General features: G+C 44.1%; 1 protein-coding gene across 1 annotated transcript in view; it reads right to left on the minus strand.

The window, feature by feature from the left end:
• MORC1 (MORC family CW-type zinc finger 1) overlaps nt 1-16,154 on the minus strand; it is a 114,321-nt gene that overhangs the window by 31,646 nt on the left and 66,521 nt on the right. The window contains exons 21-24 of the mRNA XM_025208067.1: nt 15,451-15,546; nt 4,313-4,388; nt 3,894-4,005; nt 2,595-2,735 (exon numbers count right to left, since the gene is read on the minus strand). Of these exons, the coding sequence (XP_025063852.1) occupies nt 2,595-2,735; nt 3,894-4,005; nt 4,313-4,388; nt 15,451-15,546 (425 nt within the window). The remainder of the gene's footprint in view (nt 1-2,594; nt 2,736-3,893; nt 4,006-4,312; nt 4,389-15,450; nt 15,547-16,154) is intronic.

The raw sequence follows: 16,154 nt of genomic DNA on the forward strand, positions 1-16,154 counted from the left end.
TGTCAGCAGGGAGGGAGTGAAGGGAACAGCAGAAGCTGCAGGGCTGCTATGCCTGGCCTGAACTGGAGTGGGGGTGGTAAAATGTAGTCGGAGCCCCTGCCAACTACCCTAGCTGGGGGAAGTTGGGCTGAGACCCCAGGTGAGGGGGCTCTGTTCTACCCCTTTCCCCTTCAACTAAGGCCTGGCTTACTCAGCAGCTGCTACTGCGGCCAGAACTGGAGGGCGGAGGAGGCAGGGTGGAACAGAGTCCCCTTGCCTTGGGGGCAAGGCCCAATCTCTCCCAAAAACCCCAGCTGGGGGGCTGTGAGGTAGCTTGTGGGCGGCTGTGAAGTGAGGGGCTCCATTCCAACCCTCCACTCCAGCTCAGGCCAGGCATAGCAGCCCTGCACCTGCTGCTGCTCCCTTTCCTCGTCTACACTGACAGCCCCACCCAATTAACTCTTGAGGGAACACAAGTTCCCCAAGGTGCTCTAAAGCAGAGGTAATGTTACCTGGTTAATGAGGGTTAATTTTCTGTGTGATCAGCCATTTTAGAAGTACTCTGCAGCCATGCATGTGTAGGTCACAGCTGTACAGCACTTTTGGGGGCCAGATCATGTGAAAAATGTCACTTCTGTCAATGCATGCTCCTTCTGTGTGCACATTCACTCACTCTCTCTCTGATCAAATGAATCCTGCATTTTTTGCTGTAGAGTGGCATAGCTTAAACAGGGATGAAGAATGTCCCCACAGCTCTGTAAACTTGTTAGGGCACTATCCTGGTAAGTGGGACAGAAACTCAGATCTCCTACTTTTTTTTAATCAGACTGCTCCAACCACTAGACTGCTACATAAAAGGACACCATATGCACTTTCTCCTTGACTGTAAAATGAAAGAGTGAATTCCAATCAGTTCTGTGAAGGAATGGGTATAGGGGCCTATTTCCAGAAAACTGCTCCAACTGCAGATCCTCACTGCTTAGAAGGACCTCCCAACAGCCATGAATGAGGTGTCTGGATCCCAGGATTTAAAATTTGGTTCTGTCATCAGCATCTGCCTATGGCCTAGCTCCAGGCAGCAGGAGAATGAGCATTTTGACTCAAGGCAGCTTCCTGCTTAGTGTGTTTGTTTTGGAACCATTCAGAGTGCCCAATTTTCCACATACGTCATTTAAGGAGTCTTGGAGCCACTTTCCAATGTTTTAGATACCACTTAAGGACTAGTCTTTCACTGGATTTGGCCATCTTTCTTGCAGATCTGGTGTTGGAAGCTATGTCCCATTTTTGTAGTATGGATGTGGAATATATTCTGAATTCTAACATTTGTTACATATCACACAATAGATTTCTGTCTGAAGGCAGAGATTGCTTTTAAGGAGTCTTTCCCCCGTTCTATTTTCAAAAACATAGATTATAACTTTTTCTGTGGCCAGAAAGAAGCAGAAACCTCAAAAACAAAAGACACAAGGGAATCAGGTCAGGACCTGAAATCATAATTATTTCTGAAACAAAAAGAAAAAGAAAAAACAAAACAAAAAAATAATGACCAGCAGGAAAAATAAATCAAACGGCACTTGCTAATGAGTTAGGATTGCTACACAGACAATATGTATCTCATCAAGAAAATGTATCTTGGGCCAAGGTTCTATTTCACTTACTGAGCATGTAAGTGGATGTAGGGTCCCTATGCAGTACAAAACTCTACGCTGCTCAAGTCTTTGAAAAGCAGTTTAAGGGTTAAAGATGGACAACTTTCACCATCAAGCTCCATCTACATCTGTAAGCAATTCATCCAAACTCACAACCACTTTTTGCCCACTTGATGCAAGCCATTGTCCACAAGGAGGAACATAGTATTTCACTTCTGGTGACTTGAAAAATGACCCCTCAGCACTACACTCACTGTGTTGAAGCCAGCATTAGAGGAATCAGTAAATGCATGTCCTTGTTAAAAAAAATATTTGCTAATGCACATTTTGTAGCATTTATTGAACTTACTTCTTTTTCCATACAGATCCCTCAAAACTCGGAGATGAACTTCAAAACCATTAGCAAATTTAGGCAAATATCTTAATAAGTATACTCTGAGCCTGCTTGTACATGTCATGGGGGTTTATTTTGGTTTGTTCTCCCTAAATTGAAATAGTGAGCTTTTAAAAATACTGCTTCAATTTAGGGAGAATTCAACTGAATTAAACCCCTGTGACATGTACACAAGGGTTTAGGCCTGATCCTTACCTGCCTCTTTGGCAGCGGGGGCAAGCTGCTGGCAGGTCGATCGGTCCCCGAGCTAGGCAGTCCCAGGGGGTCACCACAGCTATGAAGGGAAGCACCAGCTCCCCACCCAGCCGTGGAGGGAAGCACCAGGCCTCCGCACAGGTAAGGCAGGCAGGCAGGCTCCGGGGAGATAAGGAAAAAAAAAAAGATCAGGCTCGTCCTTTTTTTTTTCCTTCAGTGGAGCCTGCCTGCATGGGCTGCTGGCAGGTCTCAAATAGTGAAAGTTTCCAAAGTGTAGCACTGCTCAACTGGGGCGGATTAAAAAGCTGCAGTTACACAAATACTGTGAAAAGCATCAGAACCATTCAAGTTAAAGCATTTGGCAAAGAAACTCTCACCTTAAGTGAGATGTTAATATCTCTACAGTTTTCTTTCCAGACAAGCTCTGGAGGGACTCTGTAAGCTTTGCTGTAGCAGCCGACTGCACAATCACTTGGACTTTTCTTTCAGCATGCTCTTTTAGATCTTCAGCCAATGAACTAGAAAAAAGTAGACCACAGATCAGTTGTAAGTGTTATGCCAAAAGGAAGTGATGAAGCGAGTATCTTTTTTTTAATCACCTTATTATAAACCATAGATACAGACAGAGCTGCCACAGTAAGAATGGGAATAGTTTTCAAATAAAGAGAGAGAGCACATAAACCTGAATATCTCAGGGACAGGAGGAACATACATATTATTTACTCACTCAGGGGACTGGCCTAGCAGGACTGGAACTGTGTATTCTGTTCTGTAATTTGACAGACTCCTGTAAGTCTGCTAAGCTGACTTCCCTGGTTTTAGGAAACAATACATTGCTTTTCCTAGGCTTATGTAGGTGCTACGTAAAGTACTGCATGATGCATAAATTATAGAACTTGCTTATACCCACAACATAAGGGGCTGAATTAGTTAGAGGAAAAATATTTACGATCTCATTCTGATATAGCATGACTTTAATGCTTATAATATTGCTTACATATACTTTCCAGTTACTGGACCCCTTTTGCATAGAAGTATGTGGTAACTTTTACACCTACTCACCTAAAGAAGTCAAGGTTTTTTACTGGACCAAGTGCATGACTTAGATGCATTTAGACAAGCTTTCAAGTGTAAGGCACCTGTGATCTGAAGAGTACCTTGCACTCAAAAAACTGTCCAAATCTCCCAACCATGCAGTTGGTCCAATAAAACATAATCACCAACAGAAATCCTTGTCTCTTTCTTATTTCCTGGATCATCACATGGTTCCTATGGAATTCTGACAGTAATTTCACATTTACCTAACTCTAATGGCTGCACTGAAGTGTGTTCCAGTTTATACTGGTGATTGGAATAGGCCTGAGGCTTGGAAGCAAATGTTCTGAAATTCACACAGTTCTAAAGGAAGATCAATTAAAATACATATTTTAATACTTATACTGTCACCACATACATAGTATAAATAAAAACCATAAAAAGTCAAGTCTTAATTTTACAGGGAAGCTGCTACTTACTGTGATAGCCTATAAAATCAATAGCCCTATTCTTAGTATGCTCCTTGGCATGTTGTATTCAATGTTATACAATATATTACTACATTTGGTATCATTAGCTACAGTCATTATAAATAATTTGAAAATGGCCATTTTGTATTTTGGTAATAGTACTATTCTCACCTTTCCACCTTTGAAGGAGGCACATTATTTCCCTTTATTTTTGCAGGATCCATCTGATCAAGACAAATGCATGTTTGTACGTCAGGCCACTTGCATTTTCCTCCACATAAATCTACACATTTAGCAAGGAACATGAGAAGAACAAGAGAACAAATTTCAATAATCGTTTGAATGTAATTTCTTAAAAGAATGTTTCAAAATTTATTGATATTTAATACAGCTGCTGTAACCCTATCTTGGTCCTTTTAAACACTATTTGCAAGTTTTCCTTGAAACTGAATTTTGACCTTATATTTAAACCATTATAGCTTCAAAATATATATATATATATTTATAAATTGCAGTATTTATTCCAAATATTCCTAGCAACACTTCCATGAATGCAGTATAGAAATGAAAGTGGCCATTTATGCTTTTACCTTTGTTCAACCAAAGTCGTTCATTACTTTCTCCATAGTTTGGCAAGTCTTCAGTCTCACACTCAGAATCTATAACCTGAAGTACATAAAGAATCATTTATCGCTACTAGATTTATCTGTTTTAATAAGCTACTATTTTTCAAAAGCCATTGATCTACATAGCAAATTTAAATTAAAATATAATAGCCATTAACTGGAGATTAACTGCAAATATAACTGACAAATTTTGCTCTCATTTCCATTGACATAATTCCGGCAAAGTCAATGAAATCAAATGGGCAGAAACAGACTTGAGGTATTTCATTTATATGTGTTTTTCAGTTTAGTACTATTTGTTTTCTTTTTTATGACCAAAAACCCATTATTTTTTTACTAGATAAAAATAAAGATGAAAATAAAGTGAGAAAACATGGCAAAACCTCTATGGTTTAGTAGACAGTGACAAAGACAATACTGTTTTGCAGTTTGATAGTCTCCTCTAACTACAGCCTTATATGTACCTCTTTTCAGGAAGGAAGTAAAGCTGAAGAGCAGTCCCAGTGACTACAATTTGTATACTTATTGTCAAGTGGCGAAGGAAGAACAAACTCTCACTGGAAAGAGCTTTTCACTTGTCTAAAGATAAGATGCTGTGATTTTCTAGCAACCTTGCATGATTATTTCATACTAGTTCCTTTCCACAGAATCCTTTATCCTAGTCTTCAGTGTTTTATTCAGCATGACAATTCAAGTGCAAATATCTTCCAGGAGTAGGGTGAGCCTGCTGTGGAAAGTTTCATCCATTTCCCCATTTGTGTTGAGGGTGCAAAGTAGAATACTTTGGACTTAATGAGGGTCTGTTACCTGAGAACTGTGTTGGTAAGGCTTCCTCTGAGAATGCTAAGAAATCTGACTCACAAGCAAAGTAGAATTTATTTTAAGCCTAAAAGATAGCTCTGTGGCTGCTCTGCCAGCAGGAAGAGGATGGTAGACACCACCAAAGGACAGGACAAATTCTTAAGTGTCCAGTATCTTCTGGGAAATGCAGTGAGGTAATGCTCAAGGGAAGCAGCTGCTAATGCCTGGGAAAAGCAAAGAGCAAAAGGACTAAAAATAAAGTAGTAGATAGTTTCCAATTTTAATTTCATTTAGTGTAAGCAGCATTTTGAGAGAGACTAGTGTTGTGGTTAAAGATTTCAGCCAGATTAAGTTTGTGTGAACTTGGCAGGAAGTGAACCCAGACCTGTTACTCTGCCTAAATTACTTAATCTGTGCCTTGAATTTCTTGGCTGTGAAATGAGAATACTATTAGATTGTAAACCCCTCATTTAGGTTTACATACTACTCTTCACATACTAGGACCCTGCTACAGCATATTAGTGCACTTAACCAGAGCAATGATCTTTTCTCATAATCACCTGGTAGCAGGACTGAGCTGTCTCCAGTATGTAAGCAGATACGTCACATCCTGGATTACTGAACCTCTCCAAGAGCTACTGTATTTTCTTGTATATAACACAATCCAGGACCTTGTTTTTGAAAGGCAAAATGAGGGGATTTTTTTTTTCCAGTTATGGCTGCACAAAACAGGGAGAGAACCTAATCTTCAGTTGGCTCACCCTTCTTTTTCTGCTTAGCTTAGCTGAACACCTAGCAGCTGAGCAAAACTGTCCTTAAAAAGGTTAGCTGAATTAGTGGAACATCAAGATGATTAAAAAAAGGAGAGATAATTGTAAATACCTCTGGAGTGAAGAAATATGAGCCATTAAGTCAATGGACTCTCCTAGCTGCTTGAATAGTAATGCAACAGCTGCTGCACTGTGATGCTGGAATTAAAGCTCCGTGGTCAGACCCAGAGAGTGGTGGTTGACGGAAGTCAATTGTCATGGTACCCTGTGACCAGTGGGGTCCCCCAAGGCTCTCTCCTTGGACCTATATTGTTCAACATTTTCATTAATGTTGTGGACATCGGAGTCAGAAGTGGACTGGTCAAGTTCACCGATGATAACAACTCTGGGGTAAAGCATCCACACCTGAGGACAGGATGGCGATCCAGGCTAACCTTGACAGGCTCAGGAAATGGGTGGATGTGAACCTGATGGTTTTTAACACCGAAAAATGCGAGGTTCTCCACCTTTGGAGGAAAAACCTGCAGCATCCTTATAGGCTCGGCAGTGTTATGCTGGCTAGCACTACAGATGAAAGGGACTTGGGGGTCATCATTGACCACAAGATGAACATGAGCGTTCAATGTGATGCTGCAGCTAATGAAGCGAGCAAAACGCTGGCTTGCATCCATAGATGCTTCTCAAGCAAATCCCAGGATGTCATTCTCCCCTTGCACATGTCCTTGGTGAGGCCGCAGCTGGAGTACTGCATCCAGTGTTGGGCTCCACAATTCAAAAAGGATGTGGAGAAACTTGAAAGAGTCCAGAGAAGAGCTATGCGCATGGTCAGAAGTCAGGAAAATAGACCTTACGACTGCAGGCTGAGAGCTATGGGACTCTTTAGCCTGTAAAAGCGCAGGCTCAGGGGCGATCTGATGGCCACCTATAAGTTTATCAGGGGGATCTGGGGGAATGTTTGTTTAGCAGAGCACCCCAAGGGACGACAAGGTCGAACGGTTATAAACTCCTGCAAGACCGTTTCAGGCTGGACATAACTGTCCCAGCCCCCAAGGTCTGGAATAGTTTATCACCGGAGGTGGTTCAAGCACCTACATTGAACGCCTTCAAGAGAAATTTAGATGCTTATCTTGCTGGGATCCTATGACCCCAGCTGACTTCCTGGCCCTCGGGCAGGGGGCTGGACTCAACGATCTTCCGAGGTCCCTTCCAGCCCTAATGTCTATGAAATCTATGAAATCAGAGTGCTTCTATCCAGGCAGAAAATCAGATTTTTTACCTAATATAAGTACCCCAATTTTGGGGGCTCATTCTGGGGGAAAGGTGTGTTGTATGGAATAAAATACTGTACTATGATTTGCAATGAAGTAAATTTGATGTGGCTTTCAACTTTCCTCAGTTGATAAGAGACATCACAATATCACTTGACCCGTCAGCATGAAAGCTCAATAACATAACCCTTTTATAGTATTTGGAATCTAGAGATGCCCCACTGCAAGCCTCTTCCCTTTTCCGTGCATTGACAGACAGTATTCAAAGCACTGGGGGTTAATTTTTCACTCCACAGCTTAAATATCAAGTTACTCCACATTTTATAAAAACTGCACCAGGAAATACTTGAAGCTGTTGCAGTTGTGTAACCAATTTTGTTTTTTTGGTACTTCAAAAGGTATATTTACATAGTTTTTCTCATGTTTCTGAGACAGCTAAGCCTCTGTGCTTGTTCCAACCTTGGAACTGATATGGTAAGAATATTCTGGGGGTTGTCCCTTATTACCATTTTGAAGCATGCAAGAAACTGTTATCTGGGCAGGTATCCTCAATTTCTGGAGGCACTCTTGAGAGCATTGTGGAAGCAGAATAAATATATCTTTAATTTTGATCTCAGTCCCCGGCTCCAGAGAGAGACACATGGGTGGTAGCCCATTGCACCCCCATGAGCCCAGAGAACCCCAGGACCCCCCAAGTGGACCCCAGGATCCCCAACAAGCCCCGGCCTGCCTGGAGGTAAGCAGGGGCCCATGATGGGATGGACGTAGCCCGGCTGCAGGGCAGCTGAGTGGAGCCAAGGAGGGTCACGCCCCCTCCCCCCAGGCTCCTACTTGGCCCAGCCCCCCAGGAAGCCACATGACTGGAGCCGTCCAGCGCACAAGACAGAGAAGGGGGGGCACTTACCTGTCCCCTCCATTGGTGGGGGGGAGGGATGGCCTAGCCCCCTGAGCGTGGTGTGGTGCTGGTGGGCCCTTCTGCACATGTGTGCAGTTTAAAAAGGGCCTGCCAAGGCAGAAGCTGCACTCAGTCCCCGGCTCTGGTGAGAGATGCATGGGCAGAAGCCAGTTGTGCCCTTGTGAGCCCAGGGACCCCCAGGATCCCCCAAGTGGACCCCAGGACTCCCGACGAGCCCCAGCCTGCCCGGAGGTAAGCAGGGGCCCATGGTGGGAGGGATGAAGCCCAGCTGCAGGACAGCTGAGTGGAGCCGAGGATGGTCATCCCCTGCCCCCCCCAGCTCCCAATTTGCTCAGCCCCACAGGGAGCCATGCAACTGGAGCCTCACGAACTGGTCATGCAAATAAGCATGCTTTTGGGCCCGGTGCATGAGTTAGCATGAGAGTTCATGCAGGAGGGTGAGTGGAAGGGCCCAAGGCCTTGCCAGTGAGCTGCAGGGTAAGTAGTCCCATCAGTAGCTGGACTACCAGTGGCACAATACGGATGGCCACATGCCGCACCCTGAGGGTCTCCTCGGAGTCTGAGGCCTCACCCTCCAGCACTTCTGAGGTTTCATAGATTCACAGAAGTAGGGTCGGAAGGGACCTCGTAGATCATCAAGTCTGACCCCCTGCCCCGGGCAGGGGAGAAAACCGGGCTCAAATCACCCCAGCCAGGTAGACATCAAGCCTCCTCTTAAAGACACCCAAGGTCTCCACCCAGACGGAACTCATGGCTCCGGGCTCCACACAAACAATCATGAACATGAGCCACCAATGCGATGTCACAGCTTGTAAAGTGAGCAAAGCTCTGGCTTGCATTCATAGATGCTTCTCAAGCAAATCCCAGGATGTCATCCTCCCGCTGTACTCGGCCTTGGTGAAGCCGCAGCTGGAGTACGGCATCCAATTCTAGGCTCCACAATTTTAAAAGGATGTGGAGAAGCTTGAGAGAGTCCAGAGGAGAGCCATGTGCATAATCAGAGGGCAGGAGAACAGACCTTATGATGAGAGGCTGAGAGCCATGAGACCCTTCAGCCTGTAAAAGCACAGGCTCAGGGGGGACCTGGTGGCTGCTTATAAGTAGGTATGGGGTATAAGTAGGTATGGGGTATACTGCCCTGCACTGTTCTTCAGAGCACCCCAAGGGATGACAAGGTCAAACGGTCACAAACTCCAAGACCATTTTAGGGTGGACATAAGGAAGAACTTCTTTACTGTCCTAGCCCCAAAGGCCTGGAACAGACTGCCTCCAGTGGTGGTCCAAGCACCTACTCTGGACTCCTTTAAGAGATATTTGGACGTTTTTCTTGCTGGGATCATTTGACCACAGCTGACTTCCTGCCCCTTGGGCAGAGGGGCTGAACTCGATGATCTTCCAAGGTCCCTTCCAGCCGTAATGTCTATGAAATTTATGAAATCTTACTCTCCAAATTCACCATAACTTAATCTCCTTTCTTTTCTCAACTATACATAACCATTATGAGTGCCTACCCATGACTCTTCCTGATACAGTATCTATAGCATCTTTCTGTTGGCTCAACCTCATACACTTTCTGCTTTGGAGAAATGTGTAGTTTCATACTGTCCTGCTCTGTTCTCTCACTATTTATATTATATATGGCATAGGATTGCTTAAGCTGCCATGCTTTATTACCTACTAAAAACTGATGGGGTAACTTCAAATCCACTCTATGATACCTAGATTTGTATGCCAAATTTTAGCCTGGAGTGAGTTTTTATAACTGATATAAATGTAAAAAAATAAGGAATTACAATAAAACCAAGGATAGGCCTCTGTTTATAGGGGTGACCACAGGCACTGTTCATCAACATTAATGTGCAGAATGCAGAATAACTGATACTGACTTTGTTCCATCCATGGGTAATACCCCTGATAAACTAGTGAAGATGAATTTATGCATACAGAATTTTTGCACAGCTTGAAGTTACAGCTAATTGATTATCAGTGACAAAAAATAAGGTTGGCAATGAAACAGATATCAAGATCAAGGGATTTGATAAAGATTTAAAATATGGAATTCTCATGTTGTGATAAGAATCATCACACAAAAGAGGAGATGTATGATTCCAAGTAAAAGCATATGTCAGTAATACATGTAATACATAGCTATCAAGGCAGTTCAAAGGAAATAATGGAGGAAGCAGCCTCATCACAGATCAGTATCACTATATCAGCTCCTGTGCAGATAATGATGTGTTCACCTGCATTGGTTAAGTCATCTACATACACACACCAGAGCCATTTCATGTTATTCCATTTGACAAATTAAGGTCCAAATCCTCAATCAGAACTCCATTTACATAACAAGAGTTTGACTGATTTGCATCATCTATGGGTCTGAAAAAGATATTAGAGGTTTCCCTCAAGTCAAGAGGGCCTGTATGGCAAGTGGTACAAACATAATAAAAAGGCTGTATACAAATACTTGAGGCAAGAAATGCAGGACTTAAGGTGAATAAAAGGAAGTTAGTAAACTTAAGGTTTAGCATAAAGGAGCTACCCCATTATTAAAAAGTAATTATTTTGTTATTTCTTGAGGCTTCACCATAACAGAAAAGCAATGATAGTTCTCATGAGAGGAGGTATTTGTCTAACTTAATTTGTCACCACCTGGCAGAGTTGTGATTGCCAGATGTGATCACGCAAATGTACTCTGAGCAAGAAGTAATGTCAGACATGTTGTTTAGAACAAATGAAAAATCAGCAGGTGAGCTTAAAAGCTTTCAGGGAACCAACAGTGATTGGGATGAATGGTGTGCTATGTACCAAGAGAGATCCACTGTTTGAAAATTGAATCATATGGCCACTTAAGAGGAAAAAAGAAACATCATTTGATAAGAGTGTTTACAGGCATTTCTATAATGGCCATCAAAAAGGCATTCCAGCACCATTTAAAGAATGACGATCAGACTGCACTGACACTCATGCAGCTGAAAAGTGCATAAATACCATAGCAGAAAAACATTTTTTTGTGATGTCTTGGTCTAATAAAAGGTATCATCGGTGAGCCAAGAGTTCTAGAGTTCTGCATTTCTTAAATAACATTGCTATTTTTTCCTGTAGAAAGGCCAGACACAGTAACAGTTCTTCCACTTGAGGAAATATAAGAGCTGTTCTCTCTTAAAACTCAGTAATTCACACCTCCTTAAAACTGATGGAGAGCAATTACTGTGTACACACAACCCAATGCAAGTTAAGAAACTCAAGGATGAACTCATTTCTGGACAGAAGGCTACTCAGAGCTGTACCTGGTACAGTGCATCTCCAACATGGGACAGAACCCCACTGACATAAATCTGCCCCATTATCTGGGACGAGTCAAAGCACAGCTGTTGCTGGACCCTTATTCTTCATATGTATGTGTGGCAAAGTGGGAAGTCTCTGACTACCCACAGTGCTAGTCTCCTCACCTGCCTCTGGGCACGCCACCCGCCTTTCTTACCTGCCATGCCTTGTTGTCTCTTAATTGGTTCTTAATAAGGCGGGAGGCTGCCTTTCAGATGCCTTGTTCTCCTGGGGCTTATGTATGTAGCTCCAACTACCCCTATACTGCATCCCAAGCCTTGCAGATGTTCTTAACAGCTGAGCTCGGCTCTGGTCTCATCCCAGTGTTAGGTCTCTTGCTTTTTGCCCTATTACAGACCACACTTGTACCGCCTCCCTCTCACTGAGGCCTCTCCCACTCTAACATGTCTCACAGTCTCTCTCATAATACCCATTTGTGGGGCCACTCTCATACTGCCCCTCCTTTTCCTGCAGCCACACACATCCTGCCCATGCCCGAAGGGTCCTGGGGCTTGTTTCCCTGCACTCCCTGGTCAGCAAGCATGCGGCCTCTTTTGGGACCCTCATTCGACCATGCGCTGAGTGGTTTGCAGAGCACTGGAGTGACTCTGCCTCTAGTCCCTCACCGGGTTGCTCACCCAGCTGCTCTGAATTAGGGGCTCCTGACTCGCCCCGCTGTTTACCCGTGGGCACTTCCTCAGCCACTCCACCCAAATCGGCCTCTGGCCCACCTGTGGCCTCAGGTGCCTGAAGGCTTACCTGGACCTAACCTGGCTCTCATGTTAGCAGGGCCTACCCTCAAGCCTCCTGCTCATCTGGACCCACTTCACACCCTTTCCTCACAGGACCTCATCTCAGGCCCCCTGTTCATAGGGCCTCACTACTCGTCCCTCTCAGCATTCACATGTTGTTACTATATCCCGGCCCCTAACTCCGGCCTCTCTCCTTGGGCTTTGAGCCCCCCACTGGGCTCCTTCTCCACACACACACATGCACAGTCGGGGCTCCTAGCATCTGGGCTCCTTGCCTCTTCACTAGGCTCTCCAGGCCTCCCAACTGCCACTTGGGTGCAGGCTGTCAGGTGTCCCACAGCACTCCGCTCTACACCTTTGCCTCCACTGAGGCCCATACTCTGTCCCCCTATGCTGGGCCCTTGGGCCACACACACACCCCACAGGCTCAGGTGGCTGCAGCCATGCCTGCCCCCACTCTCTACTCTCTGGGGTCTTGCATCCCACACAGGCTCAGGTGGCCGCAGCTGTGCCTGGCCCCCAATTGCCTCTGATGTTAATTGACCCACCTGAAGGTGGGGGCTGGGGTTTAGGTGCCTTTCACCAAAAACAGCCCCACCAGACCACCCATCCCCAGCAGGGTGCAATTTTAGGTCATGCCCAGAACCAAGAGCCTCCTAACCATCCCCATCATCTCTTGCCCTTACCTCCTGATGTTACTGGAGCAGCAGCTCCACCAGGAGATGTTGTTTCCTTGGTTCCAGGTAGCAGAGTGCTGCCTCCAGCTCTGCTGGCCTGAATCTTAAAATGGCTGTTTATCAGAGCTGAGCCACACCTGCTGGCCACCTTTTCTGGCTCTTAATGTGGCAGACACCAGAGGTGCTCAGCAGTCAAGTTTTATTGTAATAACTAGTTCCAAGCACATTCCCATTTTTATCAAATTTTGTATTGTGTGCAACTATGCACTAAAATATAGGTTAAATTGTCCCACTTCTGCTGTCTCCTTGACAATGAACAATGCATGTAAGTGAAATGGAGAAGAATGTGCAGTATCAGCTTAAACTCATCCCTGGTTTGATGTTCTTTTAATAATCACCTGGAAACCAGAGTGCAGATGAGCAAAACAGGAGCTGAATGTCTAATGATGTTCCAGTCAGAGTAGTTACACTTGGAATAACATCTGATTTGCTTGCAAATGCAACTTCAGTTACTATAGATGTATCCTAACATTTAAATGATTTGAGAATAATTTAGTAGAAGTGGTAATAAAGAAGTGTCTGAATTTGTACATCGACCTATTTGGGTAACCAGAGTTATAGTAACCATATGGCATTAACTCAGCCATAACCAGCTTGCTGCAGAGCTCTTCTCCCTTTTGCTTGCAAGGCCACACTGGCTGCCTGCTCCAGAGGAAGGCAAAAACCTCCAAAGTCCATACCAAATTCCTTCCTGACCTCAAATATGGCAGACTTTTTTCTGTAGGTGTCCATACTTTCAGTTTTGGGCTAACACAGTCATAAAAACCCAAAAATAATTAATGCAAAAAACACAGATCACAAGCCTACTATCCTGCCTAACTCACAATGTTTCTTGTTATTTGTATCCAGCAACATAGACCCTAATTAACAAATGGTAAAAATCAATGTTGGACAAGTCACTTTGCTGTTTAGCATCCAGTGGCTCAGTGACAAGCCTGGAAACTCAAGTCAGGTGGTTCTACCTGTGATGTGTTTAGTTCTACTGTACAACACTACTATTTAGACACAGCATTATTTACATATTTCTAGATATTTTTCTGTAGAAAATCCAAGATAGAAGACTTAAAACAATTATAATTAATCTTGGTCATCACACTTAATAATATCTACCACTGGTGACACATAGGGGGTGTATGTGCACCCCCTAAGATTGGCCGTGCACCCCCTGGAAGCACCAGCCGCAAAATCGAAGTGCCAGTAGAAGTGCTCTCCCCCGGTAGGCTAATCGGCTGCTGTGGGACCCCAGCTTCCCCCACCATTGGCGATCTGGTGCCCCACCAGACTCAGGAGGCACCAGTCACTCATGGTATCTACAATGCCATCTCCCATTGTCACACTCCCTTAAGGGTTGAGGTTCTTGGTCTGTCAACAACATACCTTAGTTATTTCCTCAATAACTGTTCTTCTATCAGAATGCATTGTCAACTATTTGTCCTTAAACCTTCACTGTTTCCTTTAACTGTAAGGAAATTATTTTGCTGTCACTTCAAGAGTTCAGCCAGAGATTCTTCTTACATCAACTGCTTTCATTTTTAATGTAGCTCTGCAATCTGTCCAAGCTTCACAACAACTACTGCTTTATTTGCAGGCTTTCCCCTTTATGCATTTGCAGTGTCACGTAACAGTCAGATTTCTCCTGCTAGCTGGCTTACAACAGAAAGATAAAGATTTTCTGTCGCACTTGCCATATTTTAAAAGAGTTCCTCAGCTCCAGTACAGCATTGCAACAAATGCATTTTAATACCTGGGTATTACTTTATTCACCTTACCCTGGTCAATCTAGATTTCATGCTTTACCTTCCTTGACTCCAAGATATTTACTCTGTGGTGTTTTTAGGGGATGACATTCTCTACTTTATCTTTGTAATTCTGTTCATTATGCCTTTTACCATCAACAGACTCCAGAGTTGTTAAATTTAAAATCCAAATTCTAACACATGTGAATCTCATCCACTTTGTTGGTGGCCTGTCTGTTTTGGAGGAAACCTAGTGAGCTGTTAAAAGGCTGAGATTTATGGGGTTTTGGCAGTATTCTAAATTAATTACAGTTATATAATTATCTGTAAGTATGTGTTAATTGCACCTATATGGGAGGTTTATTGTTTTATGAACTGATTTTCATTACACTAGCAACACTACCTTTTTTCAAGGTTTATGAACAAACCAGCACTTTAGAGCAGATGATCCACAAGTAATTAAAGACAAGTGATATTTCAACACGGGGGTTTAGAGAGCTCAGAACTAGCTGACTGAGAGTATTAGTAGCTTTAAGTCACTTAGGTCCTATCTATGCTACATTATCTACTACACAAAAATATTTCTGTTACCATAGTTCGACCATAATCCATAGATAGTTTTGCTAAAATATTATTTTAACTACACTTCAGACAGTTATGCCCAAACCCTGTTGCTGGCACAAGAGTGATTTCCAAATAGCAAAAAAATAATTAGGGTATCAAATGCACTCCAGGTTTTCTACTGACACTGCCAATTATCTTTGGGTTTTTAAATAGGGTAAAATGACTTCTTACACAGATGATGTCTGGGTCATTATCCTCTGCTACAATTTCAACAACTTCAGAATGCTCCTGAGATGTTTGTTTGCTTTTCACTTCTGGAGGACAAACCTGAGAAAAGTACGAGATTCAAAAGCAATGAGTTTAGAGTTTGTTTTCATACAACAGCACAGATAATCAACCATGAAAATTCTAATATAATAAAAGGCTTATTCTGTCTGTGTGTCTGTCTGTCTGTAACGCTTCTGGCGAACTGCATGTGTGTCGTGGATACGGTGGGCGGCGATTGGCTGCCGCCTGACTGGATGCCCCCCAGAACAGCTGGCAGGGAGGGAGAGGAGTGGGGAAGCAGGTGGACAAGGGCCAGGTGGACCCGGAGTGGCAAGGTGGAGTGGGAGGAGCGGGGTCAGACCTGACGTGGCAGGTGGGGGAGCAGGGCTGGACTGAAGCGGTGCAGGGAGGAAGTGGGGAGAGGGGATGGACGTGAAGTGATGGGGGGAAAGAGGGGAATCGGGTTGGACCTGAAGTGGCACCCGGGGAGGCAGATGGAGCAGGGTTGGACCTGAAGAAGCAGGGGGAGGGGGGAGCAGAGTCAGATCTGAAGCAGCAGGTGGCAGGGGAAGGTAGGGGAGCAGGGTTGGACCCAAAGCAGGGAGGGTGAAGTGGGGCCAGACCTGAAGTGGGGGGGAGTTGGGGTGGAGCGGAGTCAGACTCGAAGT

This window comes from Alligator sinensis, unplaced genomic scaffold, assembly GCF_000455745.1.
Source record: "Alligator sinensis unplaced genomic scaffold, ASM45574v1 scaffold1131_1, whole genome shotgun sequence".
Lineage (NCBI taxonomy): Eukaryota > Metazoa > Chordata > Crocodylia > Alligatoridae > Alligator > Alligator sinensis.